General features: G+C 48.0%; 2 protein-coding genes across 10 annotated transcripts in view; both read right to left on the reverse strand.

The window, feature by feature from the left end:
- Positions 1 to 6,662, reverse strand: part of SIN3B (SIN3 transcription regulator family member B) — a 38,254-nt gene extending 31,592 nt beyond the window's left edge. The window contains exons 1-3 of the mRNA XM_088792397.1: positions 6,511 to 6,662; positions 6,169 to 6,275; positions 5,035 to 5,188 (exon numbers count right to left, since the gene is read on the reverse strand). Coding sequence (XP_088648523.1) covers positions 5,035 to 5,188; positions 6,169 to 6,275; positions 6,511 to 6,612 — 363 coding nt within the window. The 5' untranslated portion in view covers positions 6,613 to 6,662. The remainder of the gene's footprint in view (positions 1 to 5,034; positions 5,189 to 6,168; positions 6,276 to 6,510) is intronic.
- A 5,057-nt stretch (positions 6,663 to 11,719) lies between these two features.
- NWD1 (NACHT and WD repeat domain containing 1) overlaps positions 11,720 to 17,934 on the reverse strand; it is a 61,695-nt gene continuing 55,480 nt past the window's right edge. For 8 of the 9 annotated variants that reach the window (XM_074337972.2, XM_019737029.3, XM_074337970.2 and 5 more), the window contains 2 exons: positions 17,487 to 17,592; positions 11,720 to 15,970 (listed from right to left, as the gene is read on the reverse strand). In XM_074337972.2, the coding sequence (XP_074194073.2) occupies positions 15,669 to 15,970; positions 17,487 to 17,592 (408 nt within the window). In that variant the 3' untranslated portion in view covers positions 11,720 to 15,668. The remainder of the gene's footprint in view (positions 15,971 to 17,486; positions 17,593 to 17,934) is intronic. The other variant, XR_002137792.3, reaches the window with a different exon arrangement.

A 17,934-nucleotide genomic window follows, 5' to 3' on the forward strand; every position in this document is an offset into this window, starting at 1 on the left:
TCACCCAGGTGTGTCCATCGCCCAGGCGCCGGCATTCCACCCCCACCAGCTGCTGATCACAAGGCCCCGGGGCGATGGGGCCTGCTGGGCACAGCAGCCGTATCTGGGTAGGGGCACCAGTCTGCTCAGGCTGCTGCGACCAAATACCACCGACTGCGCGGCTTCGACAAGATCCAGTTATTTCCTCACGGTTCTGGAGGCTGGAAGGCCAAGATCAAGGTGCTGGCAGGGTTGGTTTTTCCTAAGGACTCTTGGCTTACAGAGGGCCGCCTTCTCACGGTGTCCTCACATAATCACCCACCTGTGTGCCCACATCCCTGGGTCTCCGTGTGTGTCCAGATTTCCTCTTCTTCAAGGACCCCAGTCAGGCCAGATTAGGAGGCCACCATAAGGGCCTTATTTTACCTTAATCCCCTCTGTAATGACCCTATCTCCAAATACAATCACATTCTAATGTGCTGAAGGTTAGGACTCAATGGGAGACCCTGAGGGGGACACAAGTCAACCCGTCACAGTCAGCCTAGCGGCAACTCTAGCCAGTCTGAGCTGAGGAGGGCAGAGACAGAAGACTAGAGCAGTCACATTCTAGACACCATTTCTCCCTGGCAGTGGAATTCCATTCTGAGACACTCTGGGGATGTGCTGGCCGACTCCCTCAGGCTGGAAAGAGCTAGAAGGACCAGGGGGAGGCAGGAGCCTTGAGGCCACGGTTGGCTTCAAAGGAGGCTGTGCGCGCAATGGAAGCTCCCAACCACTCTGAGGCGGCCATTTTAGGCACCACATGCCCCTTACAACCCTCCGGAGTGTCACTGAGATGAGACAGAACCGTCTGCTAGACACCAGGGCTCCACACAGTGGGCCAGACAGTAACGTGGCAGACTCTATGGCAAACAGTCTGGTGGTTCTTTAACAAATTAAACATAGTTACCATGTGACCCAGCAATTCCACTCCCAGGCATCGAGCCAAACGAACTGAAAACAGCTGTTCCACCAAATCCTTGTACACGCATATTCATAGCAGCGCTGGTCACAATCGCCAAACGGTGGAAACACCCCAAGCGTCCATCAGCTGATGAATGGATGAAAAAACTGTGGGCCATCCACACAGGGGACTATTACTCAGCCATAAAAAGGAACGACACTGTGATTCATGGAAGCTCTGATACAACATGGATGAACCTCAAAAACATCATGCTGAGTGAAGGAAGCCAGACACAACAAGTTGTATAGTGTGTGATTCCATTTCCATGAAGTGTCCAGAACAGGCAAATCCAGAGACAGAAAGTGGGTTAGTGATTCTCGGGAGAATTGGGAGGTACACTTTCTTTTTGGGGTGATAGAAATGTTCGGATTGGTGGCAATTGCACAATATTGTGCATATACTAAAAACCACTGAATTGGACACTTTAAAATAGTTACAATGATGACGTTTGTTATGTGAATACTACCACAATTTAAAAAAAACTTATGCAATCTCTGGAAAATGCAAAAACCACCAACCATACACAAATAAGCTGGCTTTGGCCCACAGGCCATAGTTAGCCAAATCTCTGCTCTGAACCTTCTAGAACAATCCAGTCTTTTCTCTTCCTCTGCCTGCCCTGGTCCAGGCAGTTAGAAAGGCCCCCTAAACACTGAGGAGCCAACCCACAGGCCGGAGTTGTCCATCCGAGTGCCCACACACAGCCCCGCCTGGATATTGAAGAGACTCCTCGTCAAACAGCACATTCCAAACACAGAGCAGTAGCCACTACTCCCCCCCAACCTTGCTCATCTCCACAGGGGCAGCGACCTTTACCCAGCGGCTCAGGCTCATCCTGGATCACCCCAGACTTCTCACTTTCTTTCACTGACACCCCACCCCTGGTCCACATCATCGTGCACTCTGTCTGAATCACACGGGGCCCCTCCCTGGCCGTACAGGTCCCCTGTCCCTCAGTCCACTGCTGGCACAGTAGCCAGAGTGGTCTTTCCAGAACTCTCCACTAACTGCCCATACTCCTGGCTCTAGTTCCTACCCTCTCCCCTTCTTGTCCCAACTCCACCGGCTTCCTGCCTGTTTCTCAAGCACACACACTCATTCCCACCTCAGGTCTTTACCCCCCACATGACAAAGACCCTCCGTCCCACCACAAGACACAGGCACAGCTCCCGCTCCCCTCAAACCCCACCCCTGATGTGTTTTGCTCGCACTGCTCAACTCCCTTGAATATTTCATATCTGTCCATCTGTATCTCACAAGTCCCCACCTCGACCATGAAAGCACCCCAAGAGCTGGGACTCCCAATAAAATCCAAGGCCTGGCACAGAGAAGATATTCTATATCCGTTCTGTGGGTGACTTGGGCACAAACTGAGAGGCGACCTGCCAGGAACTGACTGAACTTCCAAATGACCCTCCCCAGAGAGAAGACAGCAGGCCTCCCTTTGAACATAACAAGGCCACTTATTTTACGAGCTGCACCTAAAGGTTTATCTTTTTATCTCCATCCAAGCTGGCTGTTGTCCCAGCCAAGCATAAAAGGGCCAGCTCCCAGGAGGCAGGGCCTGCCCTCCATGGGCCCCACCGACATCCAGTGTCTCACCCCACAAACATGTGCCAGCATCATCTTGAAATGAGGACACAGCTGTGACTGAGACAGATGAGGGTCCTGCCTGATCGGGAAGGCTCCCAGTTTGCCACAGAAGACAAATCAACAAGAAACAGTGGATTTATCATTTCTTTTCCTAACGTTGCTATTTTGAAATACACAAAATGGCGTGGTATAACGACTTGGGGGTGGGGGTGGGGGCTCACTGTGGAGGTCATATAACCACCGAGGCCCAGATGATCAGATCCAACATGGCACTGACTTAGGAGGCTGCGGCCCCGGCAAGGGGATGGTCTTCCCACCAAGGTCCACTGGCCACGCTTCCCACGTCATGGTACACGTCTGTCTGTCTTCCCCTTTAGACTAGTGTTCTCCACTGGGGTGATTCTGTCCCACAGTGGACACGTGGCAACATCTAGAGACATTTTTAAGTTGTCATCCTAGAGGAGGGAGTGCTACTGGTACCAGGTGAAGGGGTGCTGCTCGCACCTTACAGTGCACGGGATACCTCCTCGAGAATGATCCGGCCCCAATGGCAATGGTGCCAAGGCTGAGACACCCTACACAAAGGGCTCCCCAAAGGCTGGGCGGTCCTTATTTCTATTCCTCGGCACCTAGGAGCTACTCCCTCCTTGTCTGTGGCTGACAGGATGCACGATGTGGTGAAACATGAAAAAAATAAAGCTGTACTTCAAAACAATGACGCCAGAAAAAAACAATTTAAAAAAATCACCCGGGCCTTGCCATGTGGGGAGCCCTGGATAAAGATCTCTGGCTATTGTGGCCTCTCAAAGGACTGTGGGAAGACTGGACGACATCATGTTTGTGCCTGGCATGGAGAACGGCTGAGAAGCGGGGCTAGAAACCCTGCAGGTCCTGTGTTGACTGAAACTAAGGGAGCTGGTGTGTTCCCAAAGGCACCGCTCTAGTTAAGGAAAGGGGCCCTAGATGTGGCTCTATCAAGACTATAAAGCCCTGACAAGTGGCTGTTAAGTAAGTTCTCTCACACCTTTCCTCAAGTGAATGGAACTTCATCACTTAAGCCACCCAGGGGACAAGACTGGTCTGGTCTGATAGCTCTACATCAGCCCTCCCTAAAGTGTGCGGGACAGCTAGGTCCCCCAAGGTATGGGGGGAGGGCCCCTGCTGTGCCCCTCTCAAGAGCGGAGTAACTCAAACAATTAGGGATTGAGAAAGGCCATTTCCACACAGGGAGCACAATTCAGGCCTGGGAACGACACCCCGCGTTGATCCGGCACTTCAGGCTCACAAAGTGCTCTGCTCCATGTACGCTACTGCCAATGAGCCTGGTTTTCTGCCCCAGCAGTGACTGTGATTGTTACGAAGGTTAATCCTGCCAAGGCTTTTCTCTCTGGAGGCATGAGTCCCACATCTGGATCCTGGGGCTCCATTTGCAAATGTGAAATGGAAGCTTTTTGAAATTCAGCAGCCGCAGGCTTCCAAGTTCCTTTTTTAAAACTGAGACGCACTCTTCGGCTTTAATAAGACAACACGCTGAATGAAGATGGAGCTTGTCTTGCATAGGCCTCTTGCTGTTCTTCCAAATCTGACTCCCTCAGTGACAGGACACTCCTTCATCAGGAGAAACATGCAAAACGCTTCCTGCGGTAGATTTTTTTACTTCCCCACTAAAACCTCTAGGGTAGAGATGGAGGCGGCTGAGAGCTGGTTCACTTCGACCAGTGGTTCTCAATGGGTGGGGGATGGGGGGCGATATTGCTCCCAGGAGACACCTGGCAATGTCTGGTGACATTTTTGACGGTCTCCACTAGGTGAGGGCCTAGTGGGTAGTCAGGGATGCTGCTAAATATCTCCCAATGATCTGGACAACCCCCTGCCACACCCTCCGCAGCAAAGCATTACACCGTAAATGCCAACAGGGCCGAGGTAGAGAAAAAACAACGGTGACCTTATAAAAGTAAAGCTCAAATAGGCTTTCAAATTGCAGAGAGAGGAGGCAGCAAACTGTTACCGAGAGAGAAGGACCAAAGCCACAAGCCTGAGCCAAGCCAATGATCTGGCTGGCAATTAAATTCATCACAGCAACAATAAAAATGACCATTCACACCCACAGTCCAACTGTTTCATTTTGTGGGTGGCATCAGAGTGCCCGCATGCCCTGTACAAGTGTGGCCTACCTTGTGCACTCACAGGGAAGGCCTTAAACAGAGGCCTCGGCCACGGAGAATGCAGTTATTGTGACTGGACATAAAACTCAGGACACGCACGAACACATCTACTCTTGATTTAAATCCTCCAAATGCACTGATTTTGGAAGCGGAGCCTGCTTGCATAGGTGTTTTGATCTATTTTGATTTGTGCTGGCTTTCCAGCAACGCCATACATGAGACGTGCTGCCCAAGCTGAGGACCAGGGCGGGCCATATTAAGGCCGAGATTACTCGGACCAGTGCAGCGGCATACCTGGCTAGACAGAGGTGACTGTATGTTTAACTTGCCATTCTTGGGAATGTCGATTCTGTACCCAAGGGGAAGGAAAGCATTAAATCCAACAATGAGGTCAGGGTGTTCATGGAAGAGCTGTGAGACGCGTCGGATGACTCCAGGAGTGTCAATGCTGGAACAAAGAAGAACACAAATGAGCAAAAGCGTCTCAGGGAGCCAATTAAAAACGAAATCTATTTCTGCTTCCCGTGACAGTGCCCCGTAACCAGCTTCTCACTGGCAACAAAGCACCCTAAAATGTGACTGGGGTGATTCTGCAGACTGTGATCTACTTCGAAAGCAGCCAGACCAGGGCTCCCTGTGCCATCCTGGGGAGAACCACAGAGGGATGAGGTCTTTCTTGTGGCTACAGTCAGGGCCAAAGCCTTCGCGTTGGGCTTGTGGAAGGAAACCAGACCAACCCTGCCATATTTCCTCAGAGGAAGACGCAGCACGGTGGGCATGTGACAGTCGAGAATCTAAGAGTCAGAGGGCCCAAGTTCTAGTCCTGTCTCTGCACCAGTCCACGCTAAGCCTCAGTGAGCCTCCTGTCAAACAAGGGCATGGGCGTGAGGTCCCCTATGGATCTCTAATTCTCCTGAGTCTGTGCCTTCAAAAACAGTTAATGTATTTTAAATGCCTTGAAAATACCAGGTCCCTTACTAAGCATTTTATGCACATAACTTCCTAGCAGGCCTGGGACTAGGGTGAGGCAAGTGAGGCATTCACCTTGGGGACAAGATTTAAGGGGAAGAAGGCGCCAAAACATTCAACAATTAAGATAAATAACATTTTAATGCAACCCTTGAAAAAAAGTAATTTTAAAAAGTCCCGGATGAACAAAATTCATTTAAAAATTAATCTTTTGAAGACAGACAGGCTCTGACTCTGTGCTGGTCAGACTAGCCTCTCTTGCCTCACCCCGTACCTGTCCTCCTTCCAGGAATCCCTACAACAGCTCCACAAGGAGGGACTCTCCACTCTCATTTTTTAGAGGAAGGAACTCAGGCTCCGAGAGGTTCGACGACCTGCGCAAGGTCACCCAGCTGGGGGGATCCCACCCCGCTCAGCCCGATGGCGGCCCCCCGGGGTGGGGAGGGGCCCCGCGGGTACCTCTGGCTTTTGAACTCCTTCATGATCTCCAGGAAGCCGTTGTAAGTGGCAGGGTCGCTGCCGAAGCGGATTTTCACCTGGTCCAAGTAGGTGAGGGCGTCCTCCACCTGCGGGGAGGAGGAGGGTCCCGGTGGGCCGGGATCAGCGAAAGGGACGGGGGGCAGGGGTCGCTGGGGGGTATGGGGGCGGGCCGGGCCTCCGAGGGACCGAGATGAGGGGTCGAGGGTCCCCGGCCGCGCGAAGGGGAGGCCGAGGTGGGGCTGAGCGGGGCCCGGGTAGGGGGCGCGGGCCAGCGGGGGCTGGACGACCGGGTCCTCGAGGGAGGGCTGGGGTGCCACTCACGTGCACTGGCAGTTTCTCGTGGCCCCCGGAGCCCGAGCGACCCCAGCGGGCGCCGCTCAGCCCACGGCCCGCGGGGCCACCGCCACCACCAGCGTGCGCCATGTTGGAAGTCGGAGCCGCGACCTGCCCCGCCCCCGCCCCCGCCCGCGGGCCAGCGGCGCAAGCGCAGGCTCCGCCCTGGGGGCGCGGCCTGATGATGTCAGGGAGGGCGGGGCTCTTTGAGGGCCCCGCTCGCTGTAGGCTTTTACCCTTAAAACTGAAGTACTACTAGGCAATGAATTCCTTACATAGTTTAGGTGGGCAAACCAAGGCCTGCCGCCTTCTTTTGTCTGGCTCCGCAAGCAAGTTAAGAATGGTTTTTACATTTCGTAAACGTTAGAAAAAATCCAACAGAGAAGACTATTTTGTGACGCGTGAAAATTCCGAAATTCCAATTTCAATGTCTGTTAAAGGTTTATTGGAACACATGCATGCCCACTATTGGCTGCTTTTGCACTACAGCAGCAGGGTGAGTGGATGAGACAGATCCTGAAGTCTGTAGAGTCTGATATATTTACTAAAAAAGATGGTGGAGCCCTGCTTTCTCTGGGTTGATGTGACAATGGAGTATGGACACATAGCAGCCTAAACACAGGGCCCTACGCGGTAAATTCTTGCTAAATGGCTCTTGACTTAGTCCTGCTCCTTCTACCTTCGCTTCCCTGGTACTGACCCATCACTTCCCCGTTGGACCCATTCAGGAGCCACTTATCCAATTTTCCCAGCCCTAGTACTATCAGGAACTGGAATTATTCCAAAGCAGCTTCCAAAGTCTTCCTATTTCTTGTGAGTTGAAATCTAAGCACCTACATGCAGCATTGAAAGCCATCAGAACCTGGCTCTGACGAACCTTTCCTTGCAGAGTTTTTCACCCACCTGCCCTATCTGTGCAGAACCTCCTCCTGCCAATGCTTGCCCAGCCTGGCTGCTTCCTGGCCCCATGCATCAGCACACACCATTTCCCTTGGCAGAAGCTCTGTTCTATCTCTTTATTACCCAGAAAACACCCATGCATCCTTTAAAACAACTAAACTGACCCCTCCTGTGCCCTCTTACAGTCCTTTGTCCATCATCTTTTCATGCTTCACCTCTAACGCTAATCCCTGACACAGAGCCTTATCAGTGAGCATTTACCAAATGAATGAACATTCAACCAATGACCAAATGGCGTCTCTTTTTATACATGAAGAGGTGCAGAAAAGCTGAGGATACATTGGCAATTGAGTTCATTATTTACCAGGCATTGTGTTAGGTGTCAGCGATAGAATAGTGAATAAAACTGATAAGGCTTTTGCCCTCCCAGAGCTTTCCGTCTTTGAAGAAGGATAGGAATCAAACAATCACACAGACAAGCGTAAATTTTCAACTATAACAGATGCTTCAAAGAAACGGTACAGGTATAACAGTAGTGTTCCAGTTACGGTGGCTCTGTCACAAACCACCCCAAGAGTTAGAGACTTAGAATGACACCAACATTTATTTTGTTCTCCAATCTTCAACTTGGGCAGAAATAGCTCATCTCTGGCCCATTGGTGTCAGCTGGCTGTCTGGAAGGCTGGGGGTGGAATCCTCTGAAAGTTTGCTTACTCACCTGTCTGTCGGTTGCTGCCGGCTATAGGCTGGGACCCAAGCTGGGGCTGCTGCCAGGAGCACCTACATGAAGCCTCCTAATGCAGCCAGAGCTTCCTGACAACATGGCAGCTGGGTTCCAAGCACAATCATTCTGAGAGAGGAGCCAGCAAGCCAGATGGAAGCCATATATCACCTTTTCTGATCCAGCCTCAGAAGTCACATGGAATCATTTCCATTGCAGTCTTTCCTTAGTGGCCATGACCAAGTCCCTCCCAAATTGAAGAGGAGGGCAAATGGACTCCAGAAGCTGGGAAGTGGCCAGGGTCTGGAATAGCATGGGGGACAGGAAATATTGCCATGACCATGTGGGGAAAATATCCTCCGCCACTGCAGGGACTTAACCCAGTCTAGCAGCGGATGGGGAAGGCTTCTCAGAGGAAATGGCATTCTAGCTGAGTTCTGAAGGATGTGTAATGTTCACTATGAAAGTCAGAGGGAACAGCTGTGCAAAGGCCCAGTGATGGGAAGTCATGTGACATATTTAAACTTAAACAACAAAAAGAGACCAGTGTTTTCAGATGGCATGGGAGTGTGGCAGTGGGAAGAAGGTGCAGGATAAGTGTGGAGAGGCCAGAGGGGGCAGAACACTTATCCTGATGGGATGAGTTAAGAATTTTGGTCTGGGCATTTCACACTTATAGAATTTGTGCATGGCTCTTAGGCAAGGAGCTACTTGAGTAGCTTCGAATTTGGAAGCAAATACTCTGCAGGGAAGTGGAGGGGAGACCGGGAGGTGCAGGGAGGCTGTTTCATCATACAGGCAAAGGACAATGGTGGCTTAGACCAGGATGGGAGCGATGAAGGTGGAGAGAAGGGGGTGGAAGGTAGCAATATTTAGAAGGTAAAGCAGAGAGGATATGGTACTGGGTGGATGTGGGGGTGAGGTGAAGGAAGCAGTGAGGATTCATGGCTCCCAGCCCAGAAAGAATTCTGCTCGGTTTCAGCACATTTCTAGATAGCAGCTAAGGTGGACTGAGCCCTTGGAGGCTACCAGATGTCTGGACAGTCCTTTTCACACCAACGCTGCCTGGCAACCTCTTAGTCACTCTCCTGGAGGACCAAGTGCATGTGTAGGCTTGTGGCATGCCGAAGGGTTCTTCACACAATGCCCCCTACACCCAAGGAGGGTGATTCTATTCTAATTTAAGGCTCACTTTTAGTTTTCCAGTCTTTTCATAGGTCTTGTATGGTCAGAGAGTAAGCCCTCATTCATTTGGAGGCTAGGCAACCACAAATCAATTCCACTGTGTGTGTGTGTGTGTGTGTGTGTGTGTGTGTGCGCGCGTGCGCGTGTGTGTACATCCTTCAGAACTTGACTAGAATGCCACCTCCTCTAGGAAGCCTTCCTCACCCCCTGTTAAACCGAGGTAAGTGTCCTGGGTGGCGGGGAGTATTTTCCTATAATGGTCACAGCAATATTTCCTGTCCCTATGCTATTCCAGAATCTGTATGTGAATGTTTGTATGCATGTGTCAACATGTGGACAATAGTACACGTACATTTTTCCATTCTTATTTTTATAAAGCATAAGACATTTGCTAAGTTTTTTTTCTTTACTAGTCTCATTGTCATGCAGGGTGTCATGCGGGGTCTCTGGTCCCGCTCCCCACCTAAGAACGCAGGACATGGTGAGGCCAAACAGGAACACCCACGGAGCCACAGATAGGGGAGTCATACCACTATAGTCTCGCTGGCGGCTGGGTTGGAGATACAGGAAGCAGGAGCCACACGATCCACAACCCGCCATCCACTTGTCTCTGCCAACCAACCTCACTTGCTGGCTGCAATCCGCCTCTCTGCAATCAGCAATCCACACTCCACCATGCCATGCCACGCCACGCCAGGACGCCACGCCATGACACGCCTTGCTAGCTTAGCCACAGCAGTTATATCAGTGGCTAATGGCTAACCGGTAACAGCTGATGGCCAACTAGTCACAGCTGTTGACCATCTACTACCTGAGCCAGCACCTTTTCATGTGAGGCCGAGAGCCTGGAAACTGCTCTCTGGGGCTCTGTCCCCACACTCATCTACACAGATTAAGTTGAAAACCTCAGAGTTGACAATTTAGATAGACCAGCTTTGGAGCACAAATTTCCTTACCATCTGTCAAATTTCACATTAAGGTAAGATTCTTATGTAGGTTTTTTGTTGGACAGTATTTTGGTGAGGTTAAGAAGACAAGGTCAAAATATCCTATTTTGAACTAATTGAAGTCTTCCCAAGTGGCAAACTTTATGAGCAAAATCTCTAACGTCCTGAACCATGTGTTGTGGCAGAATTCCAAGATGGACACCGAGATTCTCACCATGGTGTGTGTGCCCCATCTAATCCCCCATCCTGGAGTGTGAGTGGGACCTGGGAGTATAATGGGTGTGACTCCTAAGATTAGGTTATGCCACAAGGCAAAGAGGAAGGGATTTTGCAGGTGTGTCAAAATGAATTGTTGCTGAGGGAGATTATTCTGGGTGGTCGTGATCTAATCAGGGGCAACCTTTAAAAGATAGTCTGGAAGTCAGAACCTAAAAGTAGCAGACGGATGTGATCCTGCTGGCCGTACAGGAGGAACCAGATCTGTCATGAACTGCCTATGGAGAGGGACAGCCTACAGGAGCTGAGATTCCCGGTCCTACAGATATGAGGAGCTCAATTCTGCCAAACTGAATGAGCATGGGAGAGGGCTCTGGGCCGAGTTTCCAGCCTAGCTGACAGCTTGAGAAGCCCTGCACAGAGAACCTAGCCACCAGTGCACTTAGATTCCTGTTCCACTGAAACTGTGAGATAATAAATGGCTGTTATTTTCAGCTGCTAAGTTTATGGTAATTTGTAATGCAGCAATAGGTAATTAATACTCCTATGAAGTAACCTTGTCAAAAATGTTTACCCTGGGATAATGATGTGTCAATGTAGGGTCATTGATTATAAAAAAAAAAGCATCACTCAGATGGGAGATGTTGATAATGGGGAAATTATGCATGTATGGGGGCAGGGGGGTTTATGGGAAATCTCTGTACCTTCCACTCTGTTTTGCTGTGAACCTAAAATTGCTCTAAAAAATAAAGTCTATTAAAAAATGTTTATCTTGGATCTAATCAAGCCTTAATACCAGGGTTGGTACACTTTTCTGTAAAGGGCCAGATGGCAAATATTGTTGGCTTTGAGGCCACAGATTCCCTGTCACTGTGGCCTGAAAGCAGCCACAGACAATATGTAAATAATGCCCCTGCCATGTTCCAATAAAACTTTATTGACAAAAACAGGTGGCAGGCCCACAGGCTGTGGTTTGCTGACTCCTACTGTGGAATCTAAGAGACTAAAGAGACGAAACAATATACAATGCACGAACAAATCTTGATGGGGTCCCAGATGGAAAGGAACAGCTATAAAAGATGTGTTAGGGCTAATTAGGAAAATTAGAGATGCCTATCAAAAGTATTAAATCACAATTATTAGTTTTCATAGATTGTTCAGACTGAGTCTGAGTTGTTCTAAGATCTGTCCCTGAAAAGCTGCAAGCCCAAAGTACACACCAAGTGTGTGAGTGTGGAACATCGGTTTATTGAGACTTACAGACCTTGGAGAGTCTGTAATGGTGGCTGGCCAGAGGGATTGCACTCCATACTCAGGTAGGGAAGAAGCGAGGTTATATATGTACAGCAAAACAAAGAGCATTCCATGGGAGAAATCATCTGGCAGGCGCTGCATTCCTGCTCCTACGTACACAGTGTCCCAAGAAGCTAGGAGACCTTGACTTCTGGCCAGGGTACAGAACTGTCTGATAAGCAGCGTTCCTGTGGAGCCAAGAGACCTTGACCGCTCACTCATCTGACTGTGGGCCCCGTCCCGACATAGGTATGTGTGGTTATGTAAGAGAATGACCTGATTCCTAAGGGACATGTCCTGAAGTATTTATAGATAAGGTGTCTTGATGTCACTGGGGCTGGAATTAGGGAGAGGCAAGCGAGGCAGGTTTGTTCAAGTAAGGGTCAGATCCCATTTTTATTTAAAATGTTGATATTTTGTTCATCATGTACTTTTTATTCATTTTGATTTTTTAAAAAAATATGGTAACACAATAGTATGTATCTTGATTGCTGAGGTTCTTTTGTGCCCCTTTAACCTTTATGCCTGAGATGTGCCTCACTTTAAAATGGTTTTAGCAGAAGATTGACAGTGGTAGTACAATCACTGAATCTCAATGGTAAATAAATGTGTGTTCATTGCCCTCATATCACAAGTCTGCTGTAAGTTTGAACATGTTCAAGTTGAGATAAGTAAATAGTCTTTAAGCTTTTAAAATAAATTAAAAACAAAAACACCTGAATTTATAGATACAGAGAACAACAGAGTGGTGGTTGCCAGAGGATGGGGGTGCGGGGTGGTTGAAATGAGGGAATGTGGTCATAAGCTTCCAGTTATAAAATAAATAAGTCCTGGGGATGTAACGTCCAATATGATGACTATAGTTAATAACTGTAATGTATATTTGAAAGCTGCTAAGAGAATAGATCTTAAAATTTCTCATCAAAAGAAAAAAAATTTTGTAACTGTGTGGTAATAGGTGTTAATCAGACTTATTGTGGTGATCATTTTGTAATATATGTAAATATCAAATCACTATGTTGTACACCTCAAATTAATACAATGTTATAGGTCAATTATACCTCAAGAAACAAAACAAAACAAAACAAAACAAAAACAATTAAGAAGGTCGCAACCAAGAAACAAACAAACAAAAAAAGAAGAACAAAGAATGAAAGAAAAGTAATTGTAACTGTGTGGTGATGGATATTCACTAGACTTATTGTGGTGATTCTTTTGCAATGCATACATGCATCAAATCATTATGTTGTACGCTTGAGACTAATGTAATGTTATATGTCACTTATATCTCAATTTAAAAATGTTTCTAGAATTTAACATAAATTGGGCCGGCCCAGTGGCTCAGGTGGTTAGAGCGCCATGCTCCTAAAGCAGAGATCGCTGGTTTGATTCCCACATGGGCCAGTGAGATGCACCCTCTACAGCTAAGATTGTGAACAACAATCTCTCCCTGGAGCTGGGCAGCTGTGACCACGACTTCCCCAGCTGGGGCGGAGAGGGCGGGGAGAGCGCAAGGCTCATAAATACCTGCATGGGCCAGGGAGCTGTGTCCTACACAACTAGACTGAGAAACAATGGCTTGAACCCGTGTGTGTGTGTGTGTGTGTGTGTGTGTGTGTGTGTGTGGTGGGGAGTCGGAAGAAGGGGGAGAAAAAAACTTAACATAAATTAATTCCTGCTACAACTAGAGGGGCTGTAAATTTCAATTGTCTTGGGACAGTCCAGTTCATTTCCGTAGTCTGGGAGTAATTGTTAAAAGCATCCCTTTTTACTCTAAAAAAAGTGTCTCAGTTTGGACAATACATTATTACATGGTCCTACTTAGCGTAAGAGAGCAAGATGGGGATTTTATAACAACACTGTCATCCTGGCTTCTCCATGGCTGGGAGACCTAAGGCGAGTCACTTCTACAGGCACAGGGCATGTCAAACATTCATAGCAACCAAACTCTTTCTCAAGTGAAAACTCATTTCAAAGCCTCCAATGTAAGCAATAATTTGGAGTAGCATTTTATTAGTAAAAATTCCTATGTTCAATTTAGTGTTTACGGACAAAGCAATTGATTCTCACTGAGACTGTTGAGATGGACACACAGAGTTTAAACCAGAAGTGGTAGCTGAAATCTTATTTTGTCACAACATCCACTTTGTTCCCTGACTCACAGAAAAATGGTGGCACAGTAGCTATTTTTCCAAGGGCTCCCCTTGAAATCTAAGTTAAACGGAGATGGCAGGAGAATCCTAAGTTAGTTATCTCCAACACCTTAACACCGGCTGCCCAATGCACCTAAGCATTCATTTTTAAATGACAGTTTAAAATATTTTTTAATGGAATTTGGTGCTAATATGCAAAACTGCCAAAGCCCTCCTCAGAACCCGGGTTTGGGAAACGACTGAACATGACAATCAGTAGGGTCACATCCAGCTCAAAAGCTTCTGTTTCTAAAGTTACTTTTTCTGAAACTCTGAATTCCATGGAAGGAAGAGGGAATAGCACTTGGAAGGTTTGGACTCTCCTGTCCTTAGAGCAAATGCTCCGGAAGCAAGTGGGGCTTCTAGGAGGCTGCCGGCAAGAGGAAAGACCTGTTTAAGTGGAATGGAAACAATTGGACTGTTGAGCTTGCACAGGGCAGAGATGGTTCAAAAGCACAGCAGGGAGATGTTGGCAGCTCTTTCCATCTGTTTCCAAGAGCCTCCAGTTTTTAAGATAAAAAAGCATCTTTATCCTCAAAGTTTGGGAGCCAGGGAGTACAGCTGGAAAAACTCTAGCAGGTTTATTGTTTCAATGCCAGCTTGGGTCATGAACTAGAGATACTATAGGGCAAATGTGTCTGGAAATGTATACTTGAGCCAATCTCCAACTTTTAAAAATGGGAACATGTTGCATAAAAGTCTGAATGTCTGGCTTTGCTAATGACAATAGGAAGCTCTGACAAAAGTGGGCTGCTTTTCCCATGGAGTTTCTGGGGTAGAGTCAGGGTGCCCATGCCCATCCCAGACAGAGCACGTGCCCTCCACGTTCCCACCATCTCCATTTCGCTCGCTTCCTCACCAGGTGCACGGCAATTATCCAAATTTCTCTCTGGCCCCTGTGGGCATTTGAATGTGCCATCTGTGGAATAGATGGTTGTGCTTGCGAGACTAAAATTAGAGTGAGGTGGTTCAAGAAGGATTGGACAGAAACACTCCTGGATCTCGTTTCTCAGAGTTCTTGCACCTAGGGCTATGACCTTGAGCAAATCACAGCTACCTCTGCAAGGCTGTTACCTCATCTGTAAAATGGAGCAGAAACTCCTGCCCTCCCAGAAGTATGGGCTGTGATAAGAATCAGACCATAGCACCTGGTGCTTTATAAACCATAAAGTACTGTGGTCCACATCTGTGGTTTGGTCAGTCCCACACCCATCCTTCCCCCTTTTGCCTGGTACCAGCACCCTACTTTCCCTTCTGGAAATAGCCTCTCCCATTCTCAGTCCATAGAGTTCAGTGGTGTTGACTACATCCTCAGCCTGGGTAGGCATTGGGTCTGGCTGGCGAAGCACAGTGCTGCATTCTCCCAGAGACAGAGATTGGTTCCAGGATGGACATAAGAGCCAATTGTGACCAATGGAATCAAGGCTGGGACTTTGGTTCAAACTGTTGGAAAAGGGAAGCTCTCCTTTCTACTGAACTTGGCCACCCTCTTGCTAACTTGGGGATGGCAGGTCTGCGAATGGAGCCAACCAGGAGGAGACAGGAATGGAAAGATGGTGAGAAGCAATGTCTGGGTCACATAATCTGAGGCCTTGGGTCCAGAAACTCGTATACATCAACACATGCATCCTCTTTGCTTCAACCAGATTGAATGGGGCTAACTCATGGAGCCCCATGCCCCCAGGGGCAGTTCTACACTATCAGGCAGACTTGGGAGCGTTTGTTTGATTTGCATTCATTTCCCTGGGCACTCCTTGACCCTGAGTCCTGCAGTGCAGCTGCAGCAGCAGCCAGCTCTTCTCGCTGCCTTGATTTGATCATCCACACGGCCTTCTTGAAGTTCTTGAGAGGGTCCTGCTGTGAGGCTCTTGACGAAGGGCACTGGAATCGTTCACGGATGAGATAGCCATGTCTGGTGGGAGCGATGAAGCCATTGGCAGTTGGGATGATTCTGTTCACCAAGGCATGGACAAACTGGACAGCCAGCAGGGTACCTAGGAGGCATGGAGGGCAGGGCAGCACAAATGAGAAAACTGGGGCCACAGAGATCTTATTTCACATATTCAAGAGTTGGCTGCATGGGGTCAAATTGCTGCTATGCCCCTTACTGGCTCAGGCATGACATCCAACCTCTAGGAGTCCCTCTTGCTTCACCTTTGATATGGGAATGATAACTGAATCTACCTGCTGAAGGGAATTATGAAGATTTAAAGATGTCTTGCATGTCAATATCAGTTTTTAGCCTAGAGTGAGTTCAGTAAATATTATTGGAGGAGGAGTAGGAAGAAAAGTTGAAAAACTGCTCAGGATGGGCTTTTAAGGCCACAATCTACACACCTCTGCTTCTGAGCCATCTGTGACATTTTGCCAGTCATCTTTGCTACATTATATTAAACTATAATGTATTCAATCACAATGTATTCAATTATAATATATTCAATTACAATGTATTTGGCTCCACCTGATATTCATTCAGCCACTTAGGTGCTTTGTGATCTTGGGCCAGTCCCTTAACCTCTCTGAACTTCAACTTCTTCATGTCAACAGGGACAGCAATGACATCCACCCTCCTACCAGTGTCGTATGGGTTCCCTTCTTATAGAAGACAGAGTAGGAAGGTGACAAAGGTGATATGGGGACCAGCTTCAAACAACAGCCTATCAGTTATTCACTGTGTGACATTAAACAAGTCACCTCATCTCTCAGAGCCTCAGTTTTTGCTCTGTAAGATGGGGCTGGCTGTTGAGAAATTTAACTGACTTGGTAAGAATACCCAGTACACAAGAAACGTTAACTCTTTTCTTAATATGCCCTTATTATAATATTGAGCTGACCAAGAGATGTGGGGTTTTTAAAGTGGTTAGTTTTAAACAGGACATCCCTGACATTTATGGGACCCAGGCAAGAGAATGAATCAAGGCCCATATCCTATAAGACAAAATACATAAATATTATAAATCTAGCTAATAAACTATTAAAGGTAATATGCTCTATCCTCCTACATTGATGAATGTACCTTCGGAACCGTCTGGAAGATCAGGTTTGGGGTAAAATTTCTCAGACTCCTCAGTTCTATATTGGAATGTAGCTGTTTGTGGCTTGGCCCCCTTATTTTTCTACACCCAGTTCCACCCTACACATTTGAGGCTCACACATATACATGTAAACCTTTCACCAAGCTCATACATGCAGACACTACCCCTGGCCACCCCCTGAGCCCAGGGGATGCACACTGGGGGCACAGCCCACCTTCAAAAGGATGGCCTTGGGAAAGAGGCCCTAAGAGGCTCCAGGCAGGTGGGAAGGGTGTTCTGGAGTCCCAGGCACCCAGCGCATGGGTCTAAAAGAGGAGCTGCAGCTCCAGGTGGGCTTGTCACCTTGGATGGTAGAGGACTGGGAGGGAACCAGCTAGAGGAGGCCAGAGGGGGGCACTGTAATGCCCAGGACCCAGGACAGGGCCTTCTTCTCCAGGTCTAAGCTTAGCCTTGCTCTCAAAGCAAAATGACTCACCGTCCAGCACGCTCCAGACAATTATAGAGCGATCCCTCAAGCCTGCGTACACATACTTGTCATCCTTGGAGAAGCAAGCACATTGGACTCCTTGACAGTAAGAGTTCTGTTGAAAAAGACAATGCAATCTTGGTTTCAGACTGAAAGACACCCAGGAGACCAGTCCCAAGGCACGTGTGTAGGAAGCCAGGCTTGTACGCATCCCAGGGGGGATGGATCCACTGAAAACCGAGATAGACGGGTAGCATTGATATTCCCAGGATCAAAACACACCTTCACTGAGATTCAGTTGAGAGGTTTAGCAATATTTTGCCTTGGAGAGTAGGAATTATAGGATTTAATTCTTAAATAACTTATGTTATACAAGAATTAGCTATAATTATCTTTAATTAAAAGCTCTGTGCTAAACACAATATGGGATACTGGATTGGATCCTAGCACAGAAAAA

This window comes from Rhinolophus sinicus, chromosome 15, assembly GCF_057876585.1.
Source record: "Rhinolophus sinicus isolate RSI-liver-muscle chromosome 15, RSI-T2T, whole genome shotgun sequence".
Taxonomy (NCBI): domain Eukaryota; kingdom Metazoa; phylum Chordata; class Mammalia; order Chiroptera; family Rhinolophidae; genus Rhinolophus; species Rhinolophus sinicus.